The 16,446-nt window shown below is 40.6% G+C and overlaps 1 protein-coding gene across 2 annotated transcripts in view; it reads left to right on the top strand.

The window, feature by feature from the left end:
* Window positions 1-15,487, top strand: part of LOC125718371 (corticotropin-releasing factor receptor 1-like) — a 58,246-nt gene extending 42,759 nt beyond the window's left edge. Inside the window, exons 7-14 of one of the 2 annotated variants that reach the window (XR_007384821.1) lie at window positions 3,230-3,350; window positions 5,540-5,693; window positions 6,011-6,071; window positions 8,124-8,196; window positions 9,590-9,675; window positions 9,916-10,046; window positions 10,734-10,775; window positions 13,905-13,997. Coding sequence is in view for 1 of the 2 variants with exons in the window: in XM_048992193.1 (XP_048848150.1) it covers window positions 3,230-3,350; window positions 5,540-5,693; window positions 6,011-6,071; window positions 8,124-8,196; window positions 9,590-9,675; window positions 9,911-10,046; window positions 10,734-10,775; window positions 13,905-14,045 (814 nt within the window). In the remaining variant the exon portion in view is untranslated. Of the gene's footprint in view, window positions 1-3,229; window positions 3,351-5,539; window positions 5,694-6,010; window positions 6,072-8,123; window positions 8,197-9,589; window positions 9,676-9,910; window positions 10,047-10,733; window positions 10,776-13,904 lie in introns of both variants that reach the window. The other variant, XM_048992193.1, reaches the window with a different exon arrangement.
* The last annotated feature ends 959 nt before the right edge of the window (window positions 15,488-16,446 follow it).

Here is a 16,446-nt window from a genome sequence, read left to right as displayed (position 1 = left end):
AAGACTTTGTATTTGATTTATTAAAACCTAATGAAAATCCACTATGCATTCCAGCTGCAAATGTTATGCATTATGACATACTTGTATGCTACTCTGCTATGTACAAGACATTAGTAATGCTGCTTTGCGGCATTCTAGATCAGTCACAACACATTTGCATAATCAGTCATACTTAGCAAGCTCGCAAAGATATTATCTATCTATTGTCCAATATGTTTACTCATGCTGCCCCCAGCTATGCTCTAAGGGTCAATGATCTGCTTTCACCATGTTTAGCACCAAAAGTATATTAGTCAGTCGACAGTGTGGCCAGGAGGGACCTGCTTGCTCCGGTGCCGACATGCACATTTCTGAAACATTGTGGGTTCATTTCCTAGCTGTAAATAAGCTTTTAATAACTGTCCACCCTCAGTTCAATAAGCCAGGCATCTCTGACAGGACTAAGCGACAAGGTGGACGTCCTCTAACCATTGTCTTTTTATCTCTTGAAATCATAACGCATCTAGAAATAGAAGCTCCTATTGTTTTCATTGGGACGAATGACAAAATAATGTATGAAAAATGGCCGTCATTGTTTTTGTCTGTATAATGCTAAGCGCCACATGTTCTATTCTGTGAATATCACCACTGCTAGAGGTGACTTTCTTCAGCAATAGGTCTGTTTCTAACCTTAAACCTTTATGCCTTGCTATCTTCATCTGCTTTCTGATACAATTTGTAGCGTGATAAACTATAAAATTGAAAAAAGCACTTGCGTGGATCAAAGGTCACACGCAAGAACGTTTGTTTTAGTTGCATAGTATGAGCGTTCAAAAGTGCAATAGCTGCAATCTTCTCCTGTGTCCCCCAAGCTCCCCATGCCTTTGTATTGGATTATTAGTTGGCAGAGGGATGGATGGATGGATGGATGGATATAATAGTGGAAAATATTGTTGTAAATTAAATGCATTTAGTGTCAAATGTATTACAAGTATATTGTTTTTAGTTGGCCACACCGCAGGCAGACCAGTGACATTTATATCAAAGATAGCAAAAGTTCATCCACTCGAAATGAGATATTTAAAAGTGCAGCTTCTAATGGGTCGGTGGCCAGTGATATGCAGGTCAGTCTGGGTCAAACCAAGTTCCATATCTCAAGGTACTTAGGGTAATTATGCTTGTTTGAAGTGTCAGAATTAATCATAACAATCTGTGCTGCAGCATTAATGCTAATTGCTATTAAGATTTGACACACTCCACGGTCTGAAGTGTATGTGGAGGTACACAACCCTGTGCAGGGTAAAGGTTTTGAATATGGATGGACATACTGTATCAGTGTGAAGGAATAGGGTAAGATTAAAATTATAAAAAAAAAACAATATGCTGAGACACCTGTATTTTAAGAGGCACGCAAAACCATTTGCTCTATAGCACCCAGAAAAACAACAAAATAATGTACTTTTTGTATAATAAATCACATGACAGGCTGAACCAGGAACACATTGACCGGTCATTAACCTCACTAACATTGATCACACAAGTCATGCTGTATAATATCCATCATTGAATTGCTTTTTTTTCAATCTGCTTATCTTCTTCGTTAATGATATACTGTACTTTGCTCCCCATTTGCTTATTGCAACCTAAATATAATATTTATATATCTTTGTGCTAATATATTCCAACTTAGAAATGTACAAATAAAATATAATGTGCACTGTGGAGAAATTCATAATCAGTCTGTCCAGTAGGTGGACACATTAGCTCAACGAAACTTATAACTCATTTAGATGAGCACTGTACAGGAACATAACTGGATATCAAAGAATATAAAGTCATTAAGTGGTTTCACATTTTCATGCATTTATCTTTGGGTTTTACAACAGTATAAATATATAGATATAGTAGAATTTGTTTCAATTATGTTATAAATTACAAAGTTAAGTCACCAAAAGCAAGTCCATTGTTTATGACATTACATAGGCTGGTTCTCCAGCACCAAAAAGAAGTCCATTGTTTATGACATTACATAGGCTGGTTCTCCAGCACCAAAAAGAAGTCCATTGTTTATGACATTACATAGGCTGGTTCTCCAGCACCAAAAAGAAGTCCATTGTTTATGACATTACATGGGCTGGTTCTCCAGCACCAAAAACCACTCATGGAGATATTAGACTTGCTACAGTTTGTCTGCCTGACAGGTATATTGCAGATGCTGTCATGTACCCGCTTAAGAGAGCCTAATCATATCTAGACAAGTGGAGCAGAAACATAAAGACGCTCTTTGACTTCTCATGTTTGACACCATCCAGTCTTCCCTTTTAGGGAAGAACTTAAAAGCGACGCAGTCTGGGAATGTCATGGCTGCCTGCACCACAGATTACATAACTGACTGGCCACGCTTCATCCACATCAGTAATTGCAAGTTGATTAATCATTCAGTAAATCTTTATTTATCCAGCACTGCTTTAGAACACCACAGGATTTGGAAGTGCTTTCAGACATTTTAAAAGCAGAAAAAGAAAGATATTAAAATAAACACAAAAAAATAAGATGCCAACAGAACTTTGAGACTTTAACCACCCATGTTCTCCATAGGGGACTCTAGCCCCTACCTCACTGGGGACTCTAGACCCCACCTCACTGGGGACTCTTGCCCCTACCTCACTGGGGATTCTTGTCCCCACCTCACTAGGAGCTCTAGTCCCCACCTCACTGGGGACTCTAGACCCCACCTCACTGGGGACTCTAGACCCCACCTCACTGGGGACTCTTGCCCCTACCTCACTGGGGACTCTTGCCCCTACCTCACTGGGGACTCTTGCCCCTGCAGTTTTAGACAGTTTTACCAGTCATAGCTGGCATCATGTTTTTTACCACTAGGGTAACGCCAAGGTAAAGGAGGCTGGTAGATGAAGCCAACTTTTGAAGGAAGTTTCCTCTGTATTGGGACTCCGTGGAATAAGTGGTGGATGGAAGAATGCAGTCTAAGCTGTACACTATCTTGAATAACAAGGCCCGTCCTCTCAGAGCTGCTACGGTTGAGGAGCATCTTCAGCCCCTGGCTCATCTCCCAAGGTGCCCTGAGTGATTGGGCACCCAGAACCTGAAATATCTTTCACATGAATAAATAGGAATGTTCCATAACAACCGCACTGAGAGCACTTAAACTAGAAGTGGACATGTTTTTGTAGAATAAGAGTCATGAGTCTCGCTATGCCCTGTTGCGTCTTTCTCTCTCTGTGGACAGGAGCATCCGCTGCCTAAGGAACATCATTCATTGGAACCTCATCAGCGCCTTCATCTTACGCAACGCGACCTGGTTCATCGTCCAACTCACCATGAACCCAAAGGTCCACGAGAGCAACGTGGTGAGTGTGTCACTCCGGCCCAGATGTGCACAGTGACAATGAAACAAACACTGGAACAAATTTGTTACTTAAATACTGGAAGGTGCAGAGTAAGATTTAAAAGACAATTCAGCAGTAGGGTTCCAAGAATCCCTTCTCCCTTTATCTGGAAATATGACCTACTGTCAACAGCTGCTTAGAAATTATGGCATTTCCAAATGGAATATGGGGAATATGCTAAGACTTCTAACCTCTTTTCTACCCTGTTAACTAAACCAGGTTTTAAATCTCTGAAAGAAATGACCGAATAGCAGACAGTCATTGACAAGTCTGTAACTATGGCAAAAAAAATAAAAATAAAAAATGAAAACATAGGCTGTAGATTCAGAAAATGGAAATGCCATCATTTCTGATACTAGCAGTATGTGAAGTGCTGAGACGAGGGACTTCTGTCCCCCTGAGATATTATTTCATACTTTCTCAGCCCTTTAGCTGGACAGAGCACCTGGCCCATTAAAATACATACTCAGAAGCCTGATATATAACTCAGCGAATGACTTTGACTCATTCAAACATGTTGATATAATTCAGAGCTTTGAAAAATAAATGCATTCAAACACCTGTCTATGCAAAGTAAATGGGAGGGAGAAAACCAGTACGCATAACAGATCTCCATACAAAACCAGTATGCATAACAGATCTCCATACAAAACCAGTACGCATAACAGATCTCCATACAAAACCTATGAACCACAAACTACATTTTAGTTTTCTGATTATATAATTGTATGACTGGCCATACTACAAGTATAAAGTGATATGAGTTAACTAGTTTTAATTTTTTTTTTTTTGCTAATACTCATATCTTCAACCAATAAACATTGTTTTAGCATTTGATCAATAATACTTTTTTTTTTTTTTAAAGAAAGCTAAAGTCCAGTGACAATAACGAGCTGGAAACCTACATATTCAAAAGAAGACATTATACATTAATTAAGTAAGACAGATACATTGGAAAAAGTAGCCTTAATAATGCCTGCATAAGCCGCTGAACTGAACAGAAATCTTTACAAAGCTCTCAGACACTTTTCAATAATACAATCTTGTTCGGTGACTTTTGTGTCCATAAAATCCATGATGTTTCTTGGATGACTGGTACTGAAACACACCATGGAGTCTGCAGAGCAGAACTATCTAAACGGGTAAAGCGGAGGTTTACGGTAGCTTTTTACCAGACTAACTTAAAGGGCATCTTTTTCATTGATGTTTGTGAAACGTGTTAAAAAGCAGTTTGGTTTACTGAAGCCACTAGCCACATAATTGCAATTATAACTAAGGACACCTTGGCACACACGTTTATCCATTTTGGGAAGATATAATCGTGACATGATATTATCAAAGGCAATGAAAACAAAAATGTTTCTGATAGCACGCTGATAAAATTCATCATCTGATCTTTCTCAATAGAGATTGGCGTTCTCTCTTTTATAAATTCATAGAATTACACTGGGAGGATTAAATGGGGACTGTTTGTTTATAACAGCTATGAAAATGTGCTTTGATTTTCAGTAAACAATGGCAAATTATACGGTTGGGCCACAATTGATTGGCTGATGCTGTCGCTACCTCCAGCTGCCAACAGCAAATCATGTCAGCTGATGCCGCATGTAGTTTAAGGTCAGGTTAGCCGGAAAGGCTTGTTTCTGGACGTGGGCAAATTAACTGGAGCTGGGAGTATGGTATGGATGTCGAGTATTGTCTCTCAGGGACACCTAAAGGATGTTTATTGTGGTCATAGATTTTCCTCAAGTCAACATCAGCCTTGGGTTCTGATGTCAACCTCTCATGCTTCCATTTTTAGCTATAATTGAATGCAGTGGAATATCCCTGACGCCTTGTGTACAATGATCTGCCAATTACATCTCAAGCGCAAAAGAAAACCTTAAAGGAGAAGCTTATTACAGGGCTGCTCAGAACACGGTCCTCAAGCACTGCTGATTTCCCAGGCTTCCTTCACCTGTGAGCCGGGTGTGTTGTCTCCAGCCAATCAGAATCAGTAATAATTAAACTAACTGCCTAGGAGGACTGAAAACAAGGCCTGGGTTTGGAATCAAGGTCCAGATTTGAATAGCCCTTATTAAATAAGCTCTCCTACTGCACAGCAGTACCAGATAAGCCTTTTAAACCTCGCCTTTTCGCCCCTTTTTAAGATCTGGTGTCGGCTGGTTACGGCGGCGTATAATTATTTCCACGTCACCAACTTCTTCTGGATGTTTGGCGAGGGCTGCTACCTTCACACGGCCATAGTGCTCACCTACTCTACAGATAAGCTGCGCAAGTGGATGTTCATATGTATCGGCTGGTGTGAGTATGAGGCTGAACGCTGCCCCTAGTGGTAGTGCAGCGTTTTCTTGCTGATGCGATCTCATACTAGTCGGAAATGGTGATTGGCTGTCCGTGAAAACGGTTGCATGCACTTAAACGAACATTTTATCCATACATGACCGACGCACAATATACGTGAAAGGTGTTCGTGTTAATATTGTTATGGATTATCATTGTAGAGTAATGATATTTCCATGATTCAGATTTTTGTTTCAGGTTCAGATATATAGTATGTGTACATTTTCTTCAGGCTAACTTTTGGTTAGGAAAATAACGACTCCTTTTGTTGCTTTCAGGCATCCCCTTTCCAATTATCTTTGCCTGGGCCATCGGCAAGCTGTATTATGATAATGAGAAGTGAGTCTTTCTGTCCTTTTGATTCCTTTGATTATCTCCTGTCCCCTCGGTACCTGACATGGCTGAGCCTCTCTGTTCTAAATTGCTTCCTTTTCACTGTGAAACTGAGAAATTGGCAGGTTTGACAGCCATTAGTTTCATTTCTGTGCACAATCAAATTTCTACTCTAGTCATTAAAAGGTTATTTAATCCCGGGTGATTTTTTTTTGCACGTGAGGTTTCTGAATCACCTTTATTTCACCTTCACAGACAGCACAAACATTTTTAATTGGTTTAGTGGTTGATTGGTGTTACATAAATGATAGTATATACAGTTATACATATGTAACGTCACTTATGTAACACCAATCTATATTCATATATCTACACCTGCAATCCTGCACTGGAGAAGTGGTTGGAAGATAAATTACTGTGCAAAAGTCTTAGACAGTCAAAGAAAATGATGTTTAATGTTGGTGTAATCTTCATGTTAGTGATGAACCATGATATTATGTTTGCCAAAATGTGCTAACTTAGCCTTTTTAAAACCTCTCCCAGAGTCACCCCAGGATTTGCTGCAACCATCCAACACACCCATGTATTTTTGAGGTGTACACTAACCCACCTTATTTGGCTAATAAATGCCTCATCGAGTTATTTAACTAATTAATTAAATTAATGAATCAAACTGGTGGTGAAATTTAATGAATACGTGGAATGACTGAGGCCAGGTTTGGAGACCAAAGATGAATAGCCTTAAACCTTTTCTGACTAAGTCTATTGCACAGTACTGTTTTACACTATATGGACAAAAGTACAGGGACACAGCCCTTAATCACTGAATTCAGGTGTTTCATTCAGACCCAATGCGACAGGTATTCAATGGCACCCAGCCATTGATCATTTACAATCATTTGTGAAAGAACGGGCCGTTCTGGAGCAGTGGAAACACTCTGTGGTGTGACGAATCACGCTTCTCTGTCTGGTGGTCTGAGTCTCTGTCTGGTGGTCTGAGTCTCGGTCTGGTGGTCTGGGTTTGGCAGATGCCTGGAGAATGTTACCTACCTGACTGTATTGTGGAGGGGGGATAATGATATGGGGGGGGGGGGTTCAGGGGCTGGGCTAGTGAAGGGAACTCTTAATGCTTCAGCATACCCGGACATTCTGGACAATTTTGCTTCCAACTTTGTGGGAACAGTTTGGAGATGGTCCTCTTCTGTCTTACATGACTGTGCCTCATTGCACAAAGCAAGGTCCATAAAGACGTGGTTGAGTGAGTTTGGTGTAGAAGAACTTGACTGGCCCACACAGAGTCCTGACCTCAGCCCCACTGAACACCTTTGGCATGAACTAGAACGGAGATTGTGAGCCAGGCCTTCACGTCCAACATCAGTGCCTGACCTCACAAATGCTCTACTGGATGAATGGGCAGAAATCCCCACAGACACTCTCCATAATCTTTCCATAAAGCCTTCCCAGAAGAGCGGCCGCTGTTATAGCTGGAAGGGGGGGGCCAGCTCCATACTGATGTCTGAGGATTTAGAATGTGATGACATAAATGTTCCTGTGGATGTAATGGCCAGGTGTCCCAGTTATTTTGTCCATATAGTACGTGTCATGTATGCTTTTTATATTATTTTATTTAAAGTATCTAATAATGGGTCTACTGTTAGAACCCCTCAAGTTCTCCTTACTTCTCATTGCTAGTATCAGCACTAGTTTCAGTATCTGAGTCATAAAAAAGACTCTTCTGTCTGCCGACACCATAATCGCAAATCACGATGAGGAACCCGCTCTCCAAAATGCACGACAGCACGCAGTAAAAAGCATGTAGAAGAGCACCATCGCAGGTGGGCACCACGGGCCTGTCTCACTCTTGGAATATCCATTACCCTTTTCCCAGCATTGCTTTATTTGGTGCTACTGAATATTTAAATAAAGCAAAAGCCTTGCCCAGCCTGTATTACATGCAACATCGCATGCTGTCACTGTGTAAATTAGGTCCCTTTAACCCCAATAGTTTTTCCGCCCCTGATAAATGCGGTGAATTTCCGTTTCTTCATGTAATTTCAGGTGCTGGTTTGGAAAGAGGGCAGGCGTTTACACAGACTACATTTACCAAGGTCCAATGATCTTGGTATTGCTGGTGAGATCTTGTGTTTTGTGTATAAAGTGTTTTGTGTTAAATGTATAAAGTATGTATGCCAAGTATATAAAACCCTGTATTTAATGTACATGTCATATATGATCCATCATCAACAGTGCAGTGACACCATCTCTCAAAATTCTTCTAAAATTCGAAATAGTCAGTAATCAAAACGTGATTATTCACATTCAACTCTTTAAAGCTCCGACTGCAGCCAAATGCAATATCGTTGATAACTCAATAATTGTGTCGTTAAAGAATCCGCATTGTAATCAGTTAGGACATTGGCTCTCATTACCGCCACATGCCCCTAATGAGATGATCATTTGCTCTCATGAACACAAATAGCTCAAGCCTTGATTGGTAAGTAGCAACAAACAACAAACAATCATGCATTGTTCAATAATAATAACATAATTGCCAACTTATACTCATTACAGTCTTATCATTCAATCGACTAGCCAATGAGCAATACTAATGTTCTCACTGACATTTCTCTTCTATGTTTATGTAATAGAGGAGCAGGACAGTGTTGATACTATCACACTGTCACAATTGTAATAAAATGAGTTGATTAAGGTGACACCAAAGAATTTATCTCAAGCAATTGAACCTGCGAAATTCTTCGTTTTCACTCATTGTCACAAAATGATGGTCAGGAATAATCCACGGAGTGGCTTGGAAACCAAAAGTTTACTGAAACTGAACTTGAATGACACTGGAAACAAAATGGACCACGAGTAGACCTGGGGAGCAGGGGAACATACTAGGAGAACAAGGAGAAAGAAGGGTGTCAAACTTACAGAACACAACAAAAAAAGAACGGGATGGCCAGTGACACCTGCTGGCCAAATGGGGAGATGACAGACAAGAAAGGGACAGACCCTGACCCTCGTCTCTGTAGGTTCGGGACGGGGGACATTCCTCTGAGGATACAAATGTGCACATTTTGGACAGAGAAGAGGTGGTTTGAGAGAGGAGTAAAGGAGGCCATCTGCATCCAGGTGATAGGAGCATCAGTGAACAGAGGTGGAGGCTTAAGACACCAATAATCAACCACCTATAACCGTCTTGAGATCCCTCTCCAGGCGATTTAAATGTGAGGGGCAGCCACCTGTGAAGGCTTCACACTTCGGCTCAGGTGTAACCAAGGTTTCACACCCCAAGTGACCAGCAGGGCGTGTCAGTGACCACTTTCAAGGTGACAACCCCACTACAGGATAAATACCTGGAACTCCCCATCAGACTTTTAGAACTGAAGAACCCTGACACTCGTATTCTGTCTGTCCACTGTGTGTGGTGTTTGTGGACATTCAATGAAATCCATTGTTCACTTTCCCAATATATGCACGTCTCTATGTCTGACTTTGTTCCTCGTGTCTCGCTTCCCCAGATCAACTTCATTTTCCTTTTCAACATTGTGAGGATCCTCATGACCAAGCTCAGAGCTTCCACCACATCCGAGACGATACAGTACAGGTGATGCAGAAAAAGCCAACAACCATAATGCATTGTGAGAGATAATGCTAATATGCGAAATATCGACTCCACCAGCCACGAAACATATCATTGTTTAAGATACCCCTTACCATTCAGTGTTTGAAAAAGTGTGGTGTCGTTTTAGCAGGACAAGCAGTTTAGCAGCTCTTCACACCTTTGATGCCAGCAGTAAATTAGGAGCAAACCGTTGATGTGTATGTTTGTGTCTCCATAGGAAAGCTGTGAAAGCCACGTTGGTCCTCCTGCCTCTCCTTGGCATTACTTACATGTTGTTCTTCGTAAATCCTGGAGAGGATGAAATTTCGCAGATTGTATTTATATACTTCAACTCATTTCTGGAATCTTTTCAGGTAAGTTACTTCACAGTAGCCCCGATTTTCACTTCATAAAAGTACTAGGCTATACCACAATGAATGGTTTAATTGCATTTTATATACTGTACACATGGGGTAAATTGTGGAGGGTTGTAACCCCCCCCAAATAATCAGCCCCCGGGACCCCCTTAAATGGGTGAAAACTTCAACCCCGCAATGCTTAACCCAAAGTTATGCTCTTGTAAATACATGTACAGAAAATGCATTTCAACCAAAATCCAGTATTCAAGCTAACCAGTGCAGAATGATGGTTTCCAAAAAATTAAACTCCACATTATATTTCAAATAGTGGTTGATGCACGAACGTATGGCACAATGAAGAACTGGCATCCCATTCCGGGTGTACTCTAGCCTTGTGCACTATGCTGCCTGGGGTGGACTCTAGGATGGATGACTTGATGGATGGATGACATTGTAGGAAAACTTTGTTTACTATATTTCACTGAGGATGTTCCTTATCATTACTGACAGCTAACACAATGTCATGGAAGAAGATCAGACATAAGGAGCGAAACAAAGATTGTATTAGAATTCCATAAAAAGCATCACATTGAAGATCATGATTAATGGTTACAGTTTCTCCGTTGCTGTGTGTTTTGTTTTTAATGATTCCGTCTTCGACATCATTATCTTCTCTTTTTTGCCTCCCTCTCCCAACTTCAGGGCTTCTTTGTATCAGTCTTCTACTGCTTCTTAAACAGTGAGGTAAGCATTGCGATGTCTCACTCCAAATCTACTCCCTTTTAGAGCGTAATGAGGTTTTTATGTGTCTGTCTGTCTGTCTGTCTCTCTCTCTCATTCTCTCACAAAAATCTACTGACCGTAATTGTAAACACACCCTTTGTGCTCGGCCCTTTGTGCTAAAAAAAAAAAAAAAAAAAACTTCTGAATTGCGATGTAGGAAAATTATATAAGCTGGCTAATAATTTATGCTTCTTTTATTGTGAAAATCATTTGTGTCAGGGCAGTGTGCCCAAGAAGAGATGAGTATTATCTCCTCTGAGATATAAATAGGAAACGGTTTTATCTTAATCACAGTAAGGGTCACTCTTTTTAAAATGAATGACACGGCTGTGGATTTTCCAAAGCACCTTGTACACATCTTCCACATTATATTATAAAAGGGTCAAATAACCAGTGTTCTTCTTTAAATCTGATTTTCCTACAAACACCAGCAGTATATTTCTCCAGTTATACAGGAGCATTTAAATCAACGCAGCTGGAATGTTGTGCGGTTCTCTTACTGATGTACGCCAGATTTTTGAATAATTTCAAAAAAACAAATGCAGTCATAGATTAATATTCAGGTTAAAAAGGTTATGCTATGTGTTAGAAATCTTTGTCAGGTTTGTCTATCAATAATTTTATAAATATAAGCATAACTACTGAATTCTGTTTGTACCATAAAATAAGGATATTTATTTATGCATTATGTCCTTGTTTTTTTGACAGATTGTTTGTTTGCCTCTACAATTTATAATTCCACTAATGGTAATTAATACTGCAGTGATCATCTGCCAATAAACTATTATGTCTATTGTAATAAAGTCTATTATGTGTCCAGACTTACACTTCCAGTCAAAGGTTTTTCTCCCTTAACATTTACTAAAAATACGCTCAGTATTATTTCTAACAGATACATTTACAGTATGTTCACCATCTGAGTACCTTTATTAGCAAGCAAATGTCATATCTTTGATTAATCAAAGTGACCTCCTTTAGCAGTGATAACAGCAGAGAAAAATTTGAGGCATTCTTTCTATAAGGGACATTAAATACTGCTCTGTGTCATGGGACGAAACGGTAAACTAGTTCATTTAAAAGGACAGCTTAGAATGTGACTCTGCCATCACCACACTGTCAGTTAATATGGTGTCAGACATGCACTGTTACATTCTCTTTCCCTGTTTTCAAGGAAACTTTTTTTATTTGACTTGTATTTTCATTTGTAGTTGGTCACTGAAGTTTCCAGTAGTAAACAAGAATAAAAAATCTGCAGTTTGTGAAATAAGCAGAAGAGTAGTAAACACCTGTGGTGTGCGAGAACGTTTGGCTGGTGGTGTAAGTCCAGGAAGGGAAATGCGGGCAGGACATGGGAGAGGCTAATTCAAAGGGTCTATTGCATATGAATCCATCAAAACAGTGGCTAGAGGCTGCAAACACAAATGCTGCTGAACTACAGCTTGAACTATACAGCATATTCTTGGCAGAGGTCTCTGCAAGACTTAGCAGTGGGGATTTGTACAACTCCAGCCGTCGTCAGTGCTTCGCCCACGTTACGTACGTTTATGGAATTTTAAACAAATAAAAATTAATAACGAACATTAAAATGGTGAAATGGGTATGTTGGCAGTAAATTTGTTTTCTCACATCCCAAGGGTTAGGGGTTTGAATGCCTCCTGTAATATGTGTGTTTAGTTTAATGCTTTTCCTGTGTCATGTGGGCTCTCCTTACAAGCGACCAGACTGAATGGCATCTCTAAATTGGCTGCAGTGTATGACTGCGTCTATTATGGACTGGCAATCCCATCCAGGGTGTCCCCCAACTTTGTGCCTGGGCTGCTTGGGATAGGATCCAGGCTCCGTGTGACTTTGCCTAGGGTTAGGGTTTATAGTCTTGTAAACAGAGAGTAGAGAAAGGGCCCATTATTGCCCTTATTTATTGTGAACATTTCTGCAGACCAGTGTTTTCTAATCCGGTCCTTAGGGACCCTGGACGGCCCGTGTTTTTGCTCCTTCTCAGCTCCCTAAAGGGCAAAAATGTGGACTGTCTGGGGGGTCCCCAAGGAATGGATTTGAAAACACTGTTGTAAACCAACACAGATGTCGGTGTCAAAGATTCTCTTGGTGGTACATGCCTGTATAAACGCCATGGGCTGGTTGTCTTAGCTCGTACCTTCATTTTAGAAGTACCGAAATGTCCTTTCCATATAGATTAGGTACTTAGAATTTTATCAAAAAAGCTTATTGGAAAATTGTCACTAGTTGGAAATCTGTGAATCTTTTGGCAGGAGAGCTGCTTGGAGAATGTTCCGCCAGCAGCTGGCTTCCTAACCATGACTTTTTTTCTACTTAAGATTAGCAGCCCCACTTGGGAGTAGGAACATCAGTCACAGAAGAGCATTGCTGAAAAGCTTTATACTTCAGAGTGTAATTTGGTCTTAGCTAGCTAGGCACAAACTAAAACCATACTGTAGGCTTAAAAGTACTTTTCTTCATATGTACTATTCAGGCAATTATGCATCTTATTGGCTCGTTTAATAATAACTGTGTCTTCAACCCCAAAATGATGCTTTCATGATGCTATTTAGTCAGTCTGAATGGCTATGTTTTGCGCAGTTTATAATAAGAAACAGATGCCTGTATCAGAATTGCTGTAGATATATATGGCTTGTAGCTTGAATGCTGTAGCTGCTGTGTGTGTGGGATGTTTACATGTGGTTCCTGACTTTGTCTGGGTTTCTAGGTTGTACATTTTCAAAGGCATTCTATATCCATTCTACTTAAGCATCCCTGTTTCAAGATCTATATTATTTGTCATATATATGTGTGTGTGTCTGTATATATATATACATGCAATAAAATATTCCACCTTTTCCTGTCCTGCCTGGGGTCCCAAGAGTACAAGGCCAGCCAGGGTATTAATTATTGCTGGTTCTGGCAGGAGTTTTCTGGGAATGGCTTTGAGTTGGAGGTGAACGCTCAGGAGCCTCTGGCCCTGCTCCCGTGTGATTTCCTCACCGGCTGGCTCCTCCATGGGGGGCTTCAACCCCCCGAATCGGCGACGGGCACTCAGCCTTCCTCTGCCCCCCTTTCCCGTCTCTCTCTCCGCAGGTCCGGTCGGCCGTCCGGAAGCGCTGGCACCGCTGGCAGGACAAGCACTCCATTCGGGCCCGAGTGGCCCGCGCCATGTCCATCCCCACGTCGCCCACCCGGGTCAGCTTTCACAGCATCAAGCAGTCCTCAGCGGTGTAAGAGACGCCCATTAACACCCCAGCCCACCTCAGCCCGCTAAGCAGGGACTACAGCTATGGTACAAACAGGGTATACTCACCAAATAGCATTGTCTGCCCCCTCCCTAACCCTTTTCATCCAATAAAACAATATTCCCGTGTGATTCGGAGAGTCTTAGTAAAATGTTTCGTACTATCCACGATAACACAGCAACGAGAGGCAAGAGAAACAAAATCTATGCAAGAAGAATATTAAAAATGCAAAGTAAAGATAAAGCATCACCTTCACAGCAGATATTCATAGCTGGAGATCTTACTAATACGTGTTCAGTCACATTCAGTCAATTGTTTCATCCGCGCATCGTGTATAAATAATGTGATCAGTGTTGGCAGTTATCAAGCCTTTTGTCAAATACACTTGAAACACTTGAAAAAAATCTGTTGTCTATAACTGAAATATAGTGTTTCTGATATAAGTTGCTTTATGTCTTGATCTAAATGGGCCCCTCACTGTATTAATCATATTAATGATTCAAACTCTGCATGAGAGATGCCATTGGAGGCACGTAGAAATTCTGTATCCAAACATACCAGAGAGGATTAGTTACCTGACATTTTTATCTAACCAAAATAAATAAATGGATGGATCTGTGTAATCAAAACCCACACAATTTCTTTTGTGTGTGCTGTATGACAGTGTTTCCCAATCTGCTCCTCAGGGATCCGCAGATGGTCCACGTTTTTGATCCATCCCAGGTCCCTGCCTGACAGCCCACAATTTAGGGAGCTGGGAGGCAGCAAAAATGTGGACCATCTGCGGGTCCCCGAGGACCTGATTGGGAAACACTGCTGCAAATGACTGTAGAAATAGCTAAGAACTAGAAGAAGTGTTCAGTCCTTAAAAAAACCGAAGATAATGGCAGTAGTTGTGCGCAGACCCGTAATTGTGGTGTTACACTGTTACTGTTCTCTGACTGAGCCTGGGATTTTATTTTGTATTGAAATGGCATTTAAAAAATCATGATAGAACATTTCTTATATAATAATTACAGACGCTCCTCTACTTACGATCCTTCAGCCTACTGTAAATGGCAACTTTCAGACATACGAACGAAGAGGATTGTAAGTCCAAATTGTGTTCATTGGGCTCCCGTTTCCTGTCCGCAACATCATTTTCTGCACGGCAATTCCGCCTACTATGACTTCTGCCCGCTACTCCCGCCGCGCAGCAGCTTAGCGTGCGAACTCCCAGCATCCTAGGTCTTTGTACTTGCGTATACCCTTAAAATGATGAATAATGACTTACGAACATTTCAAGTTGCGAACGGCTGTTCGGAACGTATCTCATTCGTAAGTAGAGGAGCGTCTGTATATGGACCTTTTTATATTTTTATTTTTCAACATCATGTTGTCATGGCTTCAAATACATTCAGTTTCCACTAAGGAAAATGTCCACTGTATATATATATATATATATATATATATATATATATATATATATATGTAAGTTAAGTTTTGAGGGCTTGTGCCTGTAGCCTCTGGGATAACCTCTGGGATAGCCTCCGAGAAAACCTCCAGACCCCCCACAACCCTGAATAGGATAAGCGGACTACTCTTGGAAGATGGATGGATGGATGGATGGATGGATGGATGGATGGAAGTTTTCAGGGCAGAAATATGGAGAAGGACAAAGTGAAAAGGTGATTTCCAGTTACGTTTTGACAATTTATTTTGACTTAATAGAGATGTGAATATAAATAGTTTTATTTGCCGTGTTTTTCTCATTCTAATCCTTCTAAACTAATAATCCTTCCAATAAACTGCTGGGATGAAAGACTGGCAGAGTGGAATCCTGTCGCAGCTGTTGTCTTTGGTTCTCGTGGAGCGCAGGTTGACAGTGTGCAGATCTAAACCCAGTTAAAAATAGACTCCGGTGAGGTGTCTATTTTGCTTTCTTGACAATGCCATTATGGAGCCAGCAGCAGCAGCAGCAAAAACTGAAAATGACTTTAACTGCTTCAACAACCCTAAAAAAAACAGGTAATGGTGTGGGAGGAGATGAAAAATAATTAGCTCCTTTATTTCACTAGTGTCCGGTTTTACAATAAGAGATAATCATGCATACTTAGACATTATTGAACTATTTATTTTTAATGGAATTAATTAAACTTGCCAGATGGCCAATATGAGGACAAATTATGATAATCCGTGTTACTGCCTGTTCGTTTATTTATTTATTTATTTATCTATTGGATTGCTGGATTTTTGTATCGCTTATTCAAGAAAACGAATCATTTTTGAACTGTGTGGTTTGATCATACCTTTCAGCTGAACACATTTAGATGTTAATGAGGAAATATTGTTCGGGACTGTGGAAAGAGGCATTGAGACAGCGCCTGTCTGGATGACAGTATGTCAAAGCA

This window comes from Brienomyrus brachyistius, chromosome 22, assembly GCF_023856365.1.
Source record: "Brienomyrus brachyistius isolate T26 chromosome 22, BBRACH_0.4, whole genome shotgun sequence".
NCBI classification, from domain to species: domain Eukaryota; kingdom Metazoa; phylum Chordata; class Actinopteri; order Osteoglossiformes; family Mormyridae; genus Brienomyrus; species Brienomyrus brachyistius.
This window is presented reverse-complemented; position numbering and strand designations above follow the sequence as displayed.